The sequence below is a fragment of the Schistocerca serialis genome, unplaced genomic scaffold (assembly GCF_023864345.2).
Source record: "Schistocerca serialis cubense isolate TAMUIC-IGC-003099 unplaced genomic scaffold, iqSchSeri2.2 HiC_scaffold_843, whole genome shotgun sequence".
NCBI classification, from domain to species: Eukaryota; Metazoa; Arthropoda; class Insecta; order Orthoptera; family Acrididae; genus Schistocerca; species Schistocerca serialis.
Window position 1 is genome coordinate 510,307 of NW_026048456.1, and position 15,655 is coordinate 525,961.

General features: G+C 38.8%; 1 protein-coding gene across 1 annotated transcript in view; it reads right to left on the reverse strand.

Moving 5' to 3' along the window:
• The window catches only part of LOC126452259 (palmitoyl-protein thioesterase 1-like), a 53,482-nt gene that overhangs the window by 11,977 nt on the left and 25,850 nt on the right, over positions 1-15,655 (reverse strand). The window contains exon 5 of the mRNA XM_050091051.1: positions 7,110-7,386. Within this exon, the coding sequence (XP_049947008.1) occupies positions 7,110-7,386 (277 nt within the window). The remainder of the gene's footprint in view (positions 1-7,109; positions 7,387-15,655) is intronic.

Sequence of the window (15,655 nt, forward strand, 5' to 3'; positions counted from 1 at the left end):
GGTTAGAACATTTTTCTTGGTAATCTTTTCCTCCTTAACCATGCTAGACAAAATTTTGCCTCCAACAGAGCCTAAATCTACCTTACTTAATTCACTGAGCGAAGATGACCCCACTTCATAAGTAACAAGCTTATCTGAGAAATCAATTTTCTTGACATTCTCATTCTTCAGTAAACGAAAATTGAGAAGATAATGATTTACTTTGTAAGATGTGAAAAAATGAAGTTTTCTTTTTAATAACTTATGCTTTAGTGCTGATGAAACAACCCTATAGGAATTGGAAACTGGCTTGGCAATTTTCCGCTTTTCTACAAGCAACGAACAGAGAAATGTCATCCAAAACTTCCAGAGCATGTAATCACACACCCACTTTAATCTACAAGCCTGAGGCAGGGAGAGCCTTACCCATCTCACCCTACATGTCAAGCATTTGAGCAAGCCTCATAACTGCTTTGGCCTTTGGCCTATACATGCAGCCTTTCTTTTTCTCCTTTTAAGTTTGATACATTAAGTGATTTTTAAGTTTGAATATAACTGCCAAGGCAAAAACAAGAACTTGGAAGGACAGTAATTTAAAAAAAGGACAAAATAAGGCATATATAAGGACTTTTATAGCACAGTATAAAAATAAAGTATCTTTAAGCACTTTTAAGATACGTATGAATCCTGAGTAATATCAGTCTGAGGAGTGAGTGGCCGCTAGAGTGCACCACCTACCAAAGCACGCCGAGGGAGGGGCGATGCAGTAGTGTGTTTATGCATGTCATAGGCTGCAATCTATGCCGACCACCTTCCATTGCAGCCACACAACATAATAAATACGTTCATGTTCACGGAACAAGGAAGAACATCAGGCATTGTACAACTACTGGACAATGTCATCATAAACATTACAGTAAGTGCAATGGGAATATTCATTCTGTCCATTAACATTCTGGTAAATGTTCTTTTCTCTTGGCAGTATAGATTTCAAAAGAACCTGACAAGAATATTAACGAACAGATCGAATTTTTCAGCTTGATATAGACACAGTTACAGTTAGCAACATTAACTTATTATTTAATTGATAACTAGTTTCAGATTACACGAACCGATTTTCAAACCGTCCAAACAAACAAAACAGTATTTTCCAAAATAGCATATCAACCATGTTAAGATTATACATAAACGTATAAGAAAGTCAAGTTTAACAATGAGCACTGCCAGAACAAACATATACCACTGTTCATAGTTAAACATGACTCTGTTACAAGTAGGTGTATAATCTTGACATGGTTTATACGCTATTTCGGAAAATACTGTTTTGTATGTGTGGACAATGGATTCAGGTCACCCAAAACTAGTCAGCAATTATGTAAAAAGTTAGTATTGCAACTTTGGCTGATTCTATATCAAACTAGTTAACACAATTTGCTGCCCTGCAATTAATCCAGCATGCTGGAACTCTAGAATGAATTTTCTCATAACACTTAGTTGAATATTTATGATGATATCCTCCAGTACATGCATAATGCCTGATGTTCTGCCTTGTTCCACAAACAGGAATGTATTCATCATGTTAGCTGACCTTTACAGAAGGTGGTCAGCACAGACTGTAGTCTGTTACATGTATAAACACATTTTTTTCCCCTTTTATAACTTACAGTAAGGGTCCTGTGCATTTCTATTCTTATTCAAGAAAGTGAAGGCAAATTCAAAAAGTTTAAGATATCTTCCATAATTTTACACTGCCTTTTAAAATAAGTAAACAAAAACAAAAATGTATGATACACAGTGTGCTGTCTAATGCGTCATCCATGCTGAAAGGTACTGCATTAATGCAGTTATTGTTCCTCCCCCCTCCCTCTTCCCGTTTTACCTCACAGTAAGAGTTCTGAGTGTATTCCTATTCTTATAAAGGTTGAGTCACTAACTATTGCCACCAAGAATAACTCCAAAGGTATGATAGTAGCTGAAAGGTTTGTGAGACAAAAGTTGCATGGGACAATGGGGGCCATAATATGACGCTGTTTTTTTTGTTGCTAGGTAGGGTCATGTCAGAGATATGAAAGTCAACTTTGTTTTTTTTAAATGGGATGCCACAGTTTGGTACTTATTTTCTGATAGTGGCCATCGTGACAAATCCAATGATGTGTAACAGTATGGTCTTTGAAGTTCAAAAAGGTGGCATGAACATCCATTTACAGAAGGTGTCCGAAGTGGTTGACCATTGGTACCAACGCAGTGCTGCAATCTTCTTATCATGGATTAAGTGATATTGCTTATCACTTCGACACTTATTACAGCACATGCTCTGACAATTCTCTCTCGTATATCGTGCAAATAGTAAATATTCGCCAAATACAGCGTATCCATCTAATGTGCCATTGACATGTAAACACCATTCAACAGTTTTGGAATATAACACAAATAGGAACGGTAAGATCAGTATCGTCAAATCAAGCAAATGTGAATGATGCATTCCGTCTATTCCTTCGAAGATCAAGTCGATATGTTTCTCATTTAAGGAGAATGCCAACGAAATTCAGTGAGAGCTAGAGACTTATACGCTGAAAGATATCCTCAATACACTCACCTTTCACTTCGTACATTTAAATATGAGTATGATAAATTGAGAACAACTGGATCTTTATCGCATCGGAAACATATCCAGCAAAAGAAAGTTACTAACGAGGAAACAGAAATTGGCACTCTTGCCGCTGTGGTTTGAGATCCTTGTGTTAGTTCGCGTCAAATCGCAAAGGAATCTGGCATGAGCCAGAGTGGTGTTGTTTGTTTTCTGCATTGCCATAAATATCATCCTTACCATATCAGTCTCCATCAAGAATTAACTGGTACAGAGTGTATGCGTCACATTGAATTCTGCTGATGGGCTCAACTTCAGATTCAGAGGGATGACAGATTTATTAATTTGATTTTATTTAGACAGACTACATTCACAGACTGATGAGACTACATTCACAAACTATAGAAATGTTAATTTGCATAACATGCACTATTGGGCAACTGAAAATCCATGCTGGCTGCGGCAAGTTGCACACCAAAAACCATGGTCGCTGAATGTATTGTGTGGGATTCTGGAGGACAGAATTATAGGCCCCTATTTCATCAAAGGAAATCTTATTGGTAGGAAGTACACCACATTCCTGCAAGAAACATTAGGTTTGTTATTGGAAGAAATACATTTAGGATCAAGGAACAGAATGTGGTATCAACACGATGGATGTCCAGCACATTTTTTGCTGATGGCTACAAATGTGTTGCAGAGACAATTCTCAAATCGTTGGATTGAATGCAAAGGAGATGTGTCGTGGCCGGCTCATTCACCAGACTTGATGCCTCTGGACTTTTTCTTGTGGGATTTCGTAAAAGAGATTGTTTATAAAGATGTTCCAACTACATCTGAAGATATGCGAGTGAGAATTGTCAGAGCATAATGTGCTAAGGAATATCTCTCAATGTGATAAGGAATACCACTCAATTCATGATAGGAAAACTGTAGCACTGCATTGATACCAATGGTCATCACTTCAAACACCTTCTGTAAATTGATGTTATGCCACCTTTTTGACCTTCGTTGACCTTCAAAGACCTTACTGTTACACACCATTGGGTTCGTCTCAATAGCCACTATCAGAAAATAAGTACCAAACTGTAGCATCCCATTTAAAAAAACAAAGCTGACCTTCATATCTCTGCAGTGACCCCACCTAGCAACAAAAAACCAATGTCATATTATGGCCCCCATTGTCCCATGCAACTTCTGTCCCACAAACTTTTCAGCTCCTATCATACGTTTGGAGTTATTTTTTGTGGCAATAGTTAGTGACTCACCCTGTATATTAAAATGAAGGCACATTCTTGGTCTCAGATATTTTCCCCTGGTTTTTTAAAATATGTAAACAACAAAAATGTATGATGCACAGGGTGCTGTCAGTAAGTTTATAACTTTTTTTTTTTAAATGTATTAAAGTATGATGCATCACTTATGCTGAAATGTACTAAATTAGTGTCTCCTGTAAGTCTGATTTTTTTATTAATTTTTCTTTTTTATTTAATTATACATGAAGATATAGTTTTATACTGTTTTAACATACTCCTATATGACTTATGTCATGTAACTATAAAAAATTTTTTCACTGTCACATTTTTTTTTTACATTAGTTTCAAACAGCTGTTGACAAAACTCCACTTTGTGGTGCCATTTGTGTGTGTAGTGTTCATAATATTTTGGTGTTATTTCTACTATCTATGAGACAAGTGTTCATAATATTGCACTTCTGTAAAATCATTGTAACTTTCTTTTTGTTCCAACTGAGGCCTGAAGATGATCAGCAGCACAGATTGATACTGGTAGACAGTAAATCAAGTTGTTATCCAGATGGAATGTGTGTATTAAGGGCCACTGTTCCTAAGGCATGGTGCCAATTATGAGGTACCCTGTATCACATGGATGAACACAGCAAGCCAGGTTTCACAAGATCTCTCTTTATAGAATTGATGTTGATAACTATAGAGCTGACTTTCATTCTCCAACAAGAGCACAACACATAAACAAAAATGTGGTGTGAAAGTCTACAACAGACAGATGTCAGTAATATAGGGCTATAATTGTGTGTACCTGTCCTACAACCATTCCTGAAAATGGGAATGAATCGCCTTTCTAATTTCTTAGTATTGTTTGTTGCTCCAGCAACCTAAAATAAACTGTTGCTATAACATTAGAAAGTTCTTATGCATAATTTGTACAGAATATCACAGATGTCCAATCAGGTCCAGCTGCCTTTCCATTGCTAAGGAAACACAGATAACTGCTTCTAATCGCCAGACATTTGTGACACTTGCAACAACAGATTAAAATGAAATGCAACACCAGGTTTCTTTAATGCAAGTACACCAATGGACCAGAACAGTGTCATTCTTTCAAAATGACCCATGACTTCCTGAGATTCTAGTGAAGCTAGTTGGTTGTATAAACCTATATATGGTGTAAATAATAACTTTACAACATATCACAGTGGTGTAGGGGATACTGAGATGAACAAATAAATATAAGACACTTGTGGTCTAATAAGTTGGAGAAACATCATTAAATTGAACAAAAAAAGCCACCCAAGGGAGAAATTTTACAAGGTCTTCTCACCCTTTTATGCCCCTGGCTTAGTTGTGCATTTAAAATTGTGAAACTGGTGTTCGTGTAACTTTGTATCTCGCAATTTTGTGGATTTTAAGCACATAAAATTAATAGTTACATCTTTTGTTTCTCTTGCCTTCTTACTACGAGACTACCATGCTTGTAAGAGTTAAGTTTAGATGGAATTTGAAACCTAATTAGTTTTTGCATAATATGTTCAAAAGTATTCTACTTTCATTACCCTCACAGGAAATATTAACGAATTAATGTTAACAAAAGCTGGCAGCTGGCAGGGTGAGAAGCTGATTTTGATTTTTGGGTCACTCAACAGTGTGGTTATCGGCGCCCTTACAAATTTCCAATCTTTTCACTGCCCTGTCTCACTATTTTCCTGAATGATGAAGACAACACAAACACCCAGTTCTCAGGTAGAGAAAATCCCTGACCTGGCCGGGAATCAAACCTGAGACCCCTGATCCAGAGGCTGCAATGCTAACCACTAGACCACGAGCTGCGGAAAAGAGGGTGAGATGATACTAACAACCTTGCGTGGCATATGTGCACTGAAAATTAGGTAGTTTTCTAGGTCTGAAGCTGATTCCCAGATTGACAGACCACAGGTGCCTTACATCAAATTGTTCATCTTCACTTCTCCTAACACCTCTGTGGTACATTGTAAACAGTTACTGTTTACAACCTCTAGGTGTGTAGCGCTCTCTCTCTCTCTCTCTCTCTCTCTCTCTCTCTCTCTCTCTCTCTCTGTGTGTGTGTGTGTGTGTGTGTGTGTGTGTGTGTGTGTGTGTGTGTTCATCTACGCTGAATACTTCACCGATCCATGTTGAAATGGTTGTAGTATTGCTCACCAATAATTTCTAGTTATTCTAGGACTTTTATTAGTCTGTCATGATTTACATCACAAGAAATCCTTGCCAAACATATTCTGTCCAGCTGGTGGGAATGTCTTCACCGTCTTTGGAGCAGATTGACCATATACAATCCATTGACTTGATTGCTGGTTGGTTTCTGGGGTATAATGATGAATTCAGGTATCATAAACAGTGACAACATGACACAAAAAGTTCTTTGTATTGAAAGCCATATCTGTTGTTCACTCAACAACAGCAGTACACATCGTGCTCATAATTTTTTCATGGCCAACTACCATATAAATTATTAACTGCCATTCCTGGCAACAAATCTATGACTTTAGCTACTTTGTGCACCCTTGGTCAATAATTAGGAAAAATCATGTAATGGACTACATCAATTATTTCTCAGTTCATATGCTCAACATTCTGTGTGATTCTCATCAAAAGCTGATGTTTGATTCTGTTTAAATTTGTTGAACCATTATGTAACTGTTGTCACTGAACATGCACTTAGAGCGCGCACGGAGGCTTTCAGACAGTCGTTCTTCCCGCGAACCATACACGACTGGAACAGGAAAGGGAGGTAATGACAGTGGCACGTAAAGTGCCCTCCGCCATACACCGTTGGGTGGCTTGCGGAGTATAAATGTAGATGTAGATGTAGATGACAAAGTGTCACCATGAACAGCCTCCAATTTTCCCTTCATCTTGTCACGTTTTCCCATGCAAAAACAAAACATAAATCACTGAATGATACTGCACTTCTTTTGTCTCAGAAAAATCATGAAACGCATTTTACTAAAATGGCTGCAAAATCCAAACTCACTTATGAATTTTGTAATTTTTATTTTAGCGTTATATGCCAGATGGTGACACACAGTAACAACACCAAGTCGGTTTAGCAATAACTTCTGTCTTTAAACACATGAGCTTTATGAACCGCTCTCATATGCTTCAGGGGAAGGGCTTAACAAGAACTACAGCATGTAATACCTAAAGTATTATGAAATTCAGAAACTATTTAGTTGAAACTGTGTACCTGTTACAAGTGAAATTAAATTCTTACTCTTTGTAATATCCTGCAACAGTGCATGTATCAGGCTTACCTCAATGTACAGTGGGCTCTCCCTCAACGAGTACACTTCTTTGGCCTGTCCTGGACGATAGAAGCCAAACCATTCTGTCTCTCGGGGCTCCACAATTGTGTCATTGTTAAAGCGCACCAGGATAAGGTTCTTTAGCTTCAGTAAATTAGTTCTGTAGGTCTCGTTCAGTTGTCGTTCATTGTTTATGTCAGCCAGGAAGATACTTCTCTGGCGATACTCTTCTTCGTTCAGTGGATCATGCCAGTATTCTGCCTGTACTAATTCACGCTGCACCCAACTGTGAAAACATTTAATTGTTCAGTACCTCATCAACATTGTAAATATTTCTGACAATGATAATTATTAACAACACAAAAAATGTAAGACATTATGAAATAGTGCAGACCTAATGCATAATTGCCAAAACATTCTCTGAAAACACAAGTTTTGCAATATTAACATTTATAATACCAATGTACTGTGTGAAGAAAAAGATATTCAAAAGATGGTCTTTGCAACACTCCACTGTGACATATTTGGTGCCCATCTCTTACAATGAAAATGTCAATGGTCCACAACATCAATGGATCTAATTAGCCACTCTGCTGTCTAGAAAAAATAATTAAAATATATTTGTGCTCTATGATGAAACACATTAATGCCTAATTAGGATATATTTGAGTACTAAAATACCCAGTAATCTATTGTTTACCAGAAAATTACAAGTCAGCAACATTTTTTGCTCTGAATGCATGCAAATGATTACTGAAAAGACTGATAGTGCATAAGACACTCCAAATCTGCACAGTATTGACATCCTGCTCTACATGGCATTTTACTCCATCATCAATGCCAAATTTTTAATTAGCCCAAGCAATAGTTCAATTCCCTAACATTAATGATAATGGTTAATACTTTGTAACCACCAATTGTCTGGATGGAAATATGTTTAACCAGTGCCAGAAGGAAAAAGACACTAGAAATATCCTGAACTAATTAACAAAAGCATTGAGCACCAAATGGAATGATCCAATGTAGACACATACATACCATCAGCAGATATATGAATGATTGGAGATGGATTGATCTATGACAACTAGAACAGCCACCAGAGTGCACTGTTGTTTTACCATGTCATCACCCCAACAGGGTATATAATGGGCATGCACTGCATCAGACAGATAGTAAGTAATACTAAGAATCATGGAGGATACCACATGGGCTTGTGAGTCAATCTTACAAGAACTGGACGGGAAATGGAAAGGACATCATAGTGTGTCTGCATACAGTCAGTCGATCAAATTAAACAATATCCAGGAGTGTGGCACGTGCAGAGGTCTCATATTGGACAGAGTGGAGTTGTGGTGAATATCACAGGCATTGTCATGACTCTAGCTGATCCAAGCCTGACCCCGCAAAAGGAGGATTGCTGTATTGTTTGTACCTCACAGCCCCTTCATATCTGCATCAGCCATTCAGGCACGTGTAATCGAATTTATATAATAATTCCATGACATCCTGTACCATTTGCCAGGGGCCACAATAGTGTCATTTAAAGTGGTGCTGTATCTGGGAAACATGAAAGGCTGAAGAGTGGTGTCACACCATTTCCCATGATGATATTTGGTTTGGTGCTGAACTACATTCGATGACTGTCATCTACAAGTATTGGTGACCTGATGTGAGGGGACACATTCTGCCAATGTTTTGGAGACACACGCCAGTGTTAACCCTAGTGTCATAGTGTGGGAATCCATTGTGTATAAGTTCAGGTCATAGTTGGCCATTAAAATTGCTACACCAAAAAGAAAAGCAGATGATAAACAGGTATTCACTGGACAAATATATTATGTTAGAACTGACATGTGATTACATTTTCACGCAATTTGCGTGCATAGATCCTGAGCAATCAGTACCCAGAACAACCACCTCTGGCCGTAATAACGGCCTTGATACGCCTGGGCATTGAGTCAAACAGAGCTTGGGTGGCGTGTACAGGTACAGCTGCCTACGCAGCTTCAACACGATACCACAGTTCATCAAGAGTAGTGACTGGCGTATTGTGATGAGCCAGTTGCAAGGCCACCATTGACCAGACATTTTCAATTGGTGAGAGATCTGGAGCATGTGCTGACCAGGGCAGCAGTTGAACATTTTCTGTATCCAGAAAGTCCCGTACAGGACCTACAACATGCGGTCGTGCATTATCCTGCTGAAATGCAGGGTTTCGCAGGGAACGAATGAAGGGTAGAGCCACGGGTCATAACACATTTGAAATGTAACGTCCACTGTTCAAAGTGCTGTCAATGCGAACAAGAGGTGACCGAGATGTGTAACCAATGGCACCCCATACCATCACGCCGGGTGATACGCCAGTATGGCGATGATGAATACACGCTTCCAATGTGCGTTCACTGCAATGTCGCCAAACACGGATGTGACCATCATGATGCTGAACACAAAACCTGGATTCATCTGAAAAAATGACGTTTTGCCATTCGTGCACCCAGGTTCGTCGTTGAGTACACCATCGCAGGTGCTCCTGTCTGTGATAGAGCGTCAAGGGTAACTGCAGCCATAGTCTCCGAGCTGATAGTCCATGCTGCTGCAAACGTCGTCGAGCTGTTCATGCAGATGGTTATTGTCTTGCAAACGTCCCCATCTGTTGACTCAGGGATCGAGACGTGGCTGCACAATCCGTTACAGCCATGCAGATAAGATGCCTGTCACCTCGATTGCTAGTGATACGAGGCCATTGGGATCCAGCACGACGTTCCGTATTACCCTCCTGAACCCACCAATTCCATATTCTGGTAACAGTCATTGGATCTCGACCATCACAAGCAGCAATGTGGCGATACGATAAACCGCAATTGTGATAGGCTACAATCTGACCTTTATCGAAGTCAGAAATGTGATGGTACTCATTTCTCCTCCTTACATGAGGCATCACAACAACGTTTTACCAGGCAACGCCAGTCAACAGCTATTTGTGTATGAGAAATTGGTTGGAAACTTTCCTCATGTCAGCACTTTGTAGGTGTCGCCACCTGTGCCAACCTTGTGTGAATGCTCTGAAAAGCTAACCATTAGCATATCACAGCATCTTCTTCCTGTCGGTTAAATTTTGCGTCTGTAGCACATCATGTTCATGGTGTAGCAATTTTACTGGCCAGTAGTGAATTTGGGAAACTATGGTGGCACAACTGTACATGACACATACTGTATTCTCATGAGACATATCTTGATGCTATCTTTCCACAGTATAACACTTACTGACGCATCACATGTCTTTATGAACTGTTACACAATGTGGGGGTATTCCATTGGCCAGCAAGATCCCACAATATGTATTCAACAGAAAACGTGTGGAACAAAACTGGTGATCAACCGCATTACAGAGCCAATATCCATTGTACTGAAGGCCAGTTACAACAGCTCTGGGCCAACTCATGGTAGCAGAGCATACAACACACTTCCTAATAGAATCAGTGACTGCATCTATGCCCATGGAGGAGCTACATTCTACTGTCAAAGGATCAGCCAAGCACCAGTTTTGTGAATGGTTTTTCAAGACTATTGGTTTCTTGGTACTCTGTTGCATGTCCCTAGGCTTGATCCAGGTGCCAAACCATTGGGCAAGTATTTCAAACATTTGTCGATAGATGGTGCATGGTCTTTGTGCCAAGCTATATTTTCCTCTGGAGTTCCAAAATTTAAAAGATATGAGAAGTGGTTTTTGTCAGCTAGAGTTGTACCAGTAAAAAACTTAATGCTGTATTTGTGTACTTGTATTATAAAAAATAAAAATTATGTCAAAAACAGACATTTTTGAGACTGTGACTGTGCACAAAATACAAGTTCATTAATGTGAAGAAGAATGCAGCAAACAGCCATTGTAAATAATACTGTTTATTTACACAAACAGTGTCGGCACCAGTTTCCAAATGACAGGTTCATCACATTCAGATGGCTGTTGACATTTATATTACATTTACTGTTGTTTACATTAGTTGTTGCGGAGAAAAACAGCCAACAACTAATGTAAACAACACCAAAAATAACTTAATATTATTATACTAATTGTATGGTATAACAAACTGAAATCTGATGTGACATAAAAAAGATGAAGAAGAAGAAGAAAGTGTTGGCTGCATTGCTGTCTGCTTTGTCACTGGACTGTGCTGTCACTATCCATATTTTGTTGCACTTTTTCCATTGTTTTTTGTTATTAAATATGTCAAACAAACACTGACCTCAATTTCTACATCACAATGCATGTCACCCCCCCCCCCCCCCCCTTCCCCGCAGCACTCCATTTCTTCCTGCATCAAACTTGTGTACTCTTCCCACTTCCTCCACTCGACAGATGCTAAGTTACACCTTGCAAGTACTACTAATGTGGGATGGGAAATGTTTGGCTAGCAGATCAATTTTACTCAGATCGTACCTAACACCTTTTAAAATGAGATTATTTACAAAAGTTTTATAAGGAAATGTCCGACCACCCGTTAATTTTCATTACTTTTTCGTGACTTTGATGACCTGTTGACATCCTGTAACAGAAATGTGACATGCCATCTGAAGATGAACATGGTGGTTAGAAAATGATTACAGCGCTATCTGTGTGAATATAGAATTATTAACAGTGGTTAGTCACTGCTTTCTTCTTTGCAAGAATCAACTCGTAAAAACTTCCTTATTGTATTGGCATCAGTTTCCTGGTATGGGACTTGGAATGTTCTTGATAAAGTATTTACTTTTTTTAATGTGTCTCATTATTTTTTGCAGTGATGTGGTGAGCAGCATAATCCTATGGTATCAGAATACCTTCTCAATTTTTGGATGCAAATCGTTTATATACAGTTTTCATTCTCCTGTCAAATGCTTGGTTTGGCACTTAGAACATTTTCCATTTCCACTCTTCTGTTACTGCACTTAATTTTGATTCACTTTTATGTTAACTGATACTATGTTCACTGAATGAATGTTGCAGTTTCTTTTGTATGAGTCAGTATTGTCAATAACAAATCCCATCATGGAATATATGTACAGGGAGGGCAGAGTTGGAATCTTGAGAGACTTACCTGAACAACGACCTACACAAAGTTCACGAAATGATGCCACCCTAATTTGGCATGAGTGTACTTTTGGCGAAAGACAGTTGCCTCAGAATGTAACACTGTAGAAAATAACAGGAAGGAAGTAAGCAACGTAAACAAGCCTTCACGTGGAGATCATTCTAACAGTGAAGATAACAGCATCCAGTTTCTGCACAAGATCTTCAATGTCATACTACCAAGAAAGCCTTCTGCCTAACCTCGGTCCTAAGAATTGAAAATGTTTGACTTCGACTGTTTAACCACCTTGGAATAAAAAAATTTCACTTTTATGACTGTTCCACGTCAAAAACTGAAAGCATTAAGTTGTGTTGCAGCTAAACATTAATCTGATCTCTGAAAACCATGTGCTAATGTTACTGAAAACTGTATTAGCTACATCAATTATAAACTATATATTAAAGACACAAAAAAGTCATCCACAACAAAGGAATTATGCGAATGGGATGGAAATTGGTAGATGTACACGTAATGACAAACAAATGATTATAATTTCAGAAAAATTGGACAACTTATTCAACAGAAAGAGCTTCATACTGAGCAAGTCAATAACATGTTGGTCCACCTTTCGCCTTTATGCAAGCAGTTTTCTGATTTGCATTGATCGATAAGATTACTTAGATTTCATTCTGAAGGATATCGTGCCAAATTCTGTCCAATTGACACGTTAGATCATCAAAACCTGAGCTGGTTGGAGGGCCATAATGCTGGGAAGAGATCTGACGACGTTGCTGGCCGAGGTAGGGTATGCAAGCAAGAAGACAAGCAGTAGAAGCTCTCGTTGTGTACGAGTAGTCATTATCTTGCAGAAATGTGAGCCCAGGATGGCTTGCCATAAAGGGCAATAAAATGGGTTGTAGAATGTTGTCGACATACCGCTGTGGTGTAAGGAAGCTGCAGATGACAACCAAAGGGGTCCTGCTACAGAAAGAAACGCTACCTCAGACCATCCATTTCTGGATATCAGGCAGTGGGGCAGGCGAATGTCACGTTGGTATCCCACTGTTGTCCAGAGTGTCTCCAAATACGTCTTCGGCCTGGAATCTCATTGACTCAAAAAGAATTATCTTCAGTGATGAGTCCCACTTCAAACTGAGCTCTGATGGCAATGAAGACTTGTCTGGGGATGCCTCAGACAGCAATGGGATACCATCCTGATTGTTGTCACCATGTGGTCCGACAACCAGGAGTGATGGTCTGGGGTGCTATTTCTTTTGATAGCAAGAGCTCTTTGGTTGTCATCTGTGGCAGCCTCAAGCACAGCAGTATGTCAATGATATTCTACATCCCATTTTGTTATCCTTCATGGCAACCCATCCTGGGCTTACATTTTCAGCAAGATAATGCTTGCCCATGCATAGTGAACATTTCTATCAGCTGTCAAACCCTACCTTGACCAGTAAGGTCGCTGGGTCTCTCCCCAACTGAGAACGTTTGGAAAGTTATGGGCTGGGCCCTCCAAACAGCTCAGCAAAAGTATTGTGTGATACACACACAATCAAATGCTTTTGTTAAATCGGGGAACATACCTACTGTACTAACACATCATTCAGCCCTCCCAGTGCCTCACATACAAAAGAATAAATTGCAATCTCTGTGTATACTCCCAGAAGCTAAACTCTGAGTCTAGCAGCAAATTATGAGATCTGCCACAACAATGTTATACAATTATTTCTCAAAAACTTTTGAAAACACTGCCAACAAAGAAATCGGCCAATAGTCTACATTATTTCTTCCACCTGTTTTATAAATGATTTTCAATCAGCCAGGAAACATTATACACATGACTGAGTACAGAACTAACATAGGGCACACTGATCTTCATATCCCTACTTGAAAATTTTATCATACTCATGAGAATGTTGTCTTAAAAGATTTAATAATTGATTCAATTTTCATCTCTGCTTGTTTCCCGTGTATGTGCTGTATTTGCCTTCAAACACCAGATTTCAAGAGTTTTGCATATTTAGCTGTGCAAAGAAAATTTTGATTTAAACTGCTGACTACTTACATAAAATTATTATTAAATATTTCGCACAATGTTGGTGGATCAGTAAAAGTTTAATTCTCACACAAAAGAGGTTTCACATGTCGAGCACCCACATTCTGCCCCGATATCTCTTCCACAAATGACCTGTACAGTAGTCTAGTGCCATTATTTATCAAAATCAATTGCTAATGTTATCACTACATACGTGCCTGCATTTTTAAAATGGGAATGAGACATCAAAGAAAGTGATACAAGTTCGAAGAAATGTATTATATTTGTCATAATTTGTATGTATGTAGACTACTACTTCAAGACTGGCTTCAAATGTCTGCAGTGCAAGAGGTCTCACATCTCTCAATATTTTGTTTACAACTTTGGGATATGGATCTGCCTTGATTCCCTTCAATGTTACTAGGTGTGCATCATCATATGACAGGCCATTACTAATTTGTCTCACACTGTGCCCATCAACTAGAGAATAGTCTATGAAGATACTGTCTATGATCATGCAGCTGTTTCCTTGAATTCCAATTGGAATGTATATTGTCTGTACTAGGCTGTATGATATAAGCAAATCCAGTCACTTTTTTTCCCTGGGGAATCAATCACAAATGTTACATTGAAATCCCACATAAAAACCACCTCATGTCTTTGTTAAGAACATAGCCTAGCACAGCATCAAGTCTGAAGAGGGAATCTGTAGTCTGAACAGGGGAGCTGTAGTGGTCACTAAGATTAATTTTCTTCCTGAAAATCCAGACTCTCCTGCCCAACATTCAAATATTTGGTCTTTACAGTATTTTGGTATGTCAACACTTTTGAATGAAACATTACACTTGGTATAAATGGGCACACCTCTCTTCTGCAAGTACCTTACATAGAACACAAAGGAAACCTTAGCATTTCTTCACTATGTAAATTATGCTCTGAGATAAAAGTAATACCAGTGTCAATAATTATTAACAATTCATCTACTCTACCTTTAAGCCCCCTAGTATATTTATTAAATAAGCTTACTGCTTCTTCCGATCTGCATTCCTCACTTTTTTAACTAACATCTAGCATTAAAGGAACCTCCCTCAAGCAAAGATATCTCCAACCTGGCTACATTCTAATAAATAATAATTCTCTGTGTGTGTTATCACCATAATTTGGCCCTCAGTGATCCCAGATCCACCTAATATACTGTCACTTGTAAGCTTCACCAATGATCCCTTCCCAGTCCCATTCAGGTGCAGGCTTTGTCTACTACAGACTAACCTACAGATACTCCCAACTGAGTCCAGGTTTGAGTACCAATCCAGTCCAACTCACCACCTAAATCACAAGTCCAGTCCCTATCAAGACTATTTCAGACTCTCACACTGTCAGTACCTGATTCTCTTTAGTAAAATCCTTACACAAAGCCTGCAAGTACTCTGTCATCTTACTGAGCCCACCACTTGCTTTTAAATACT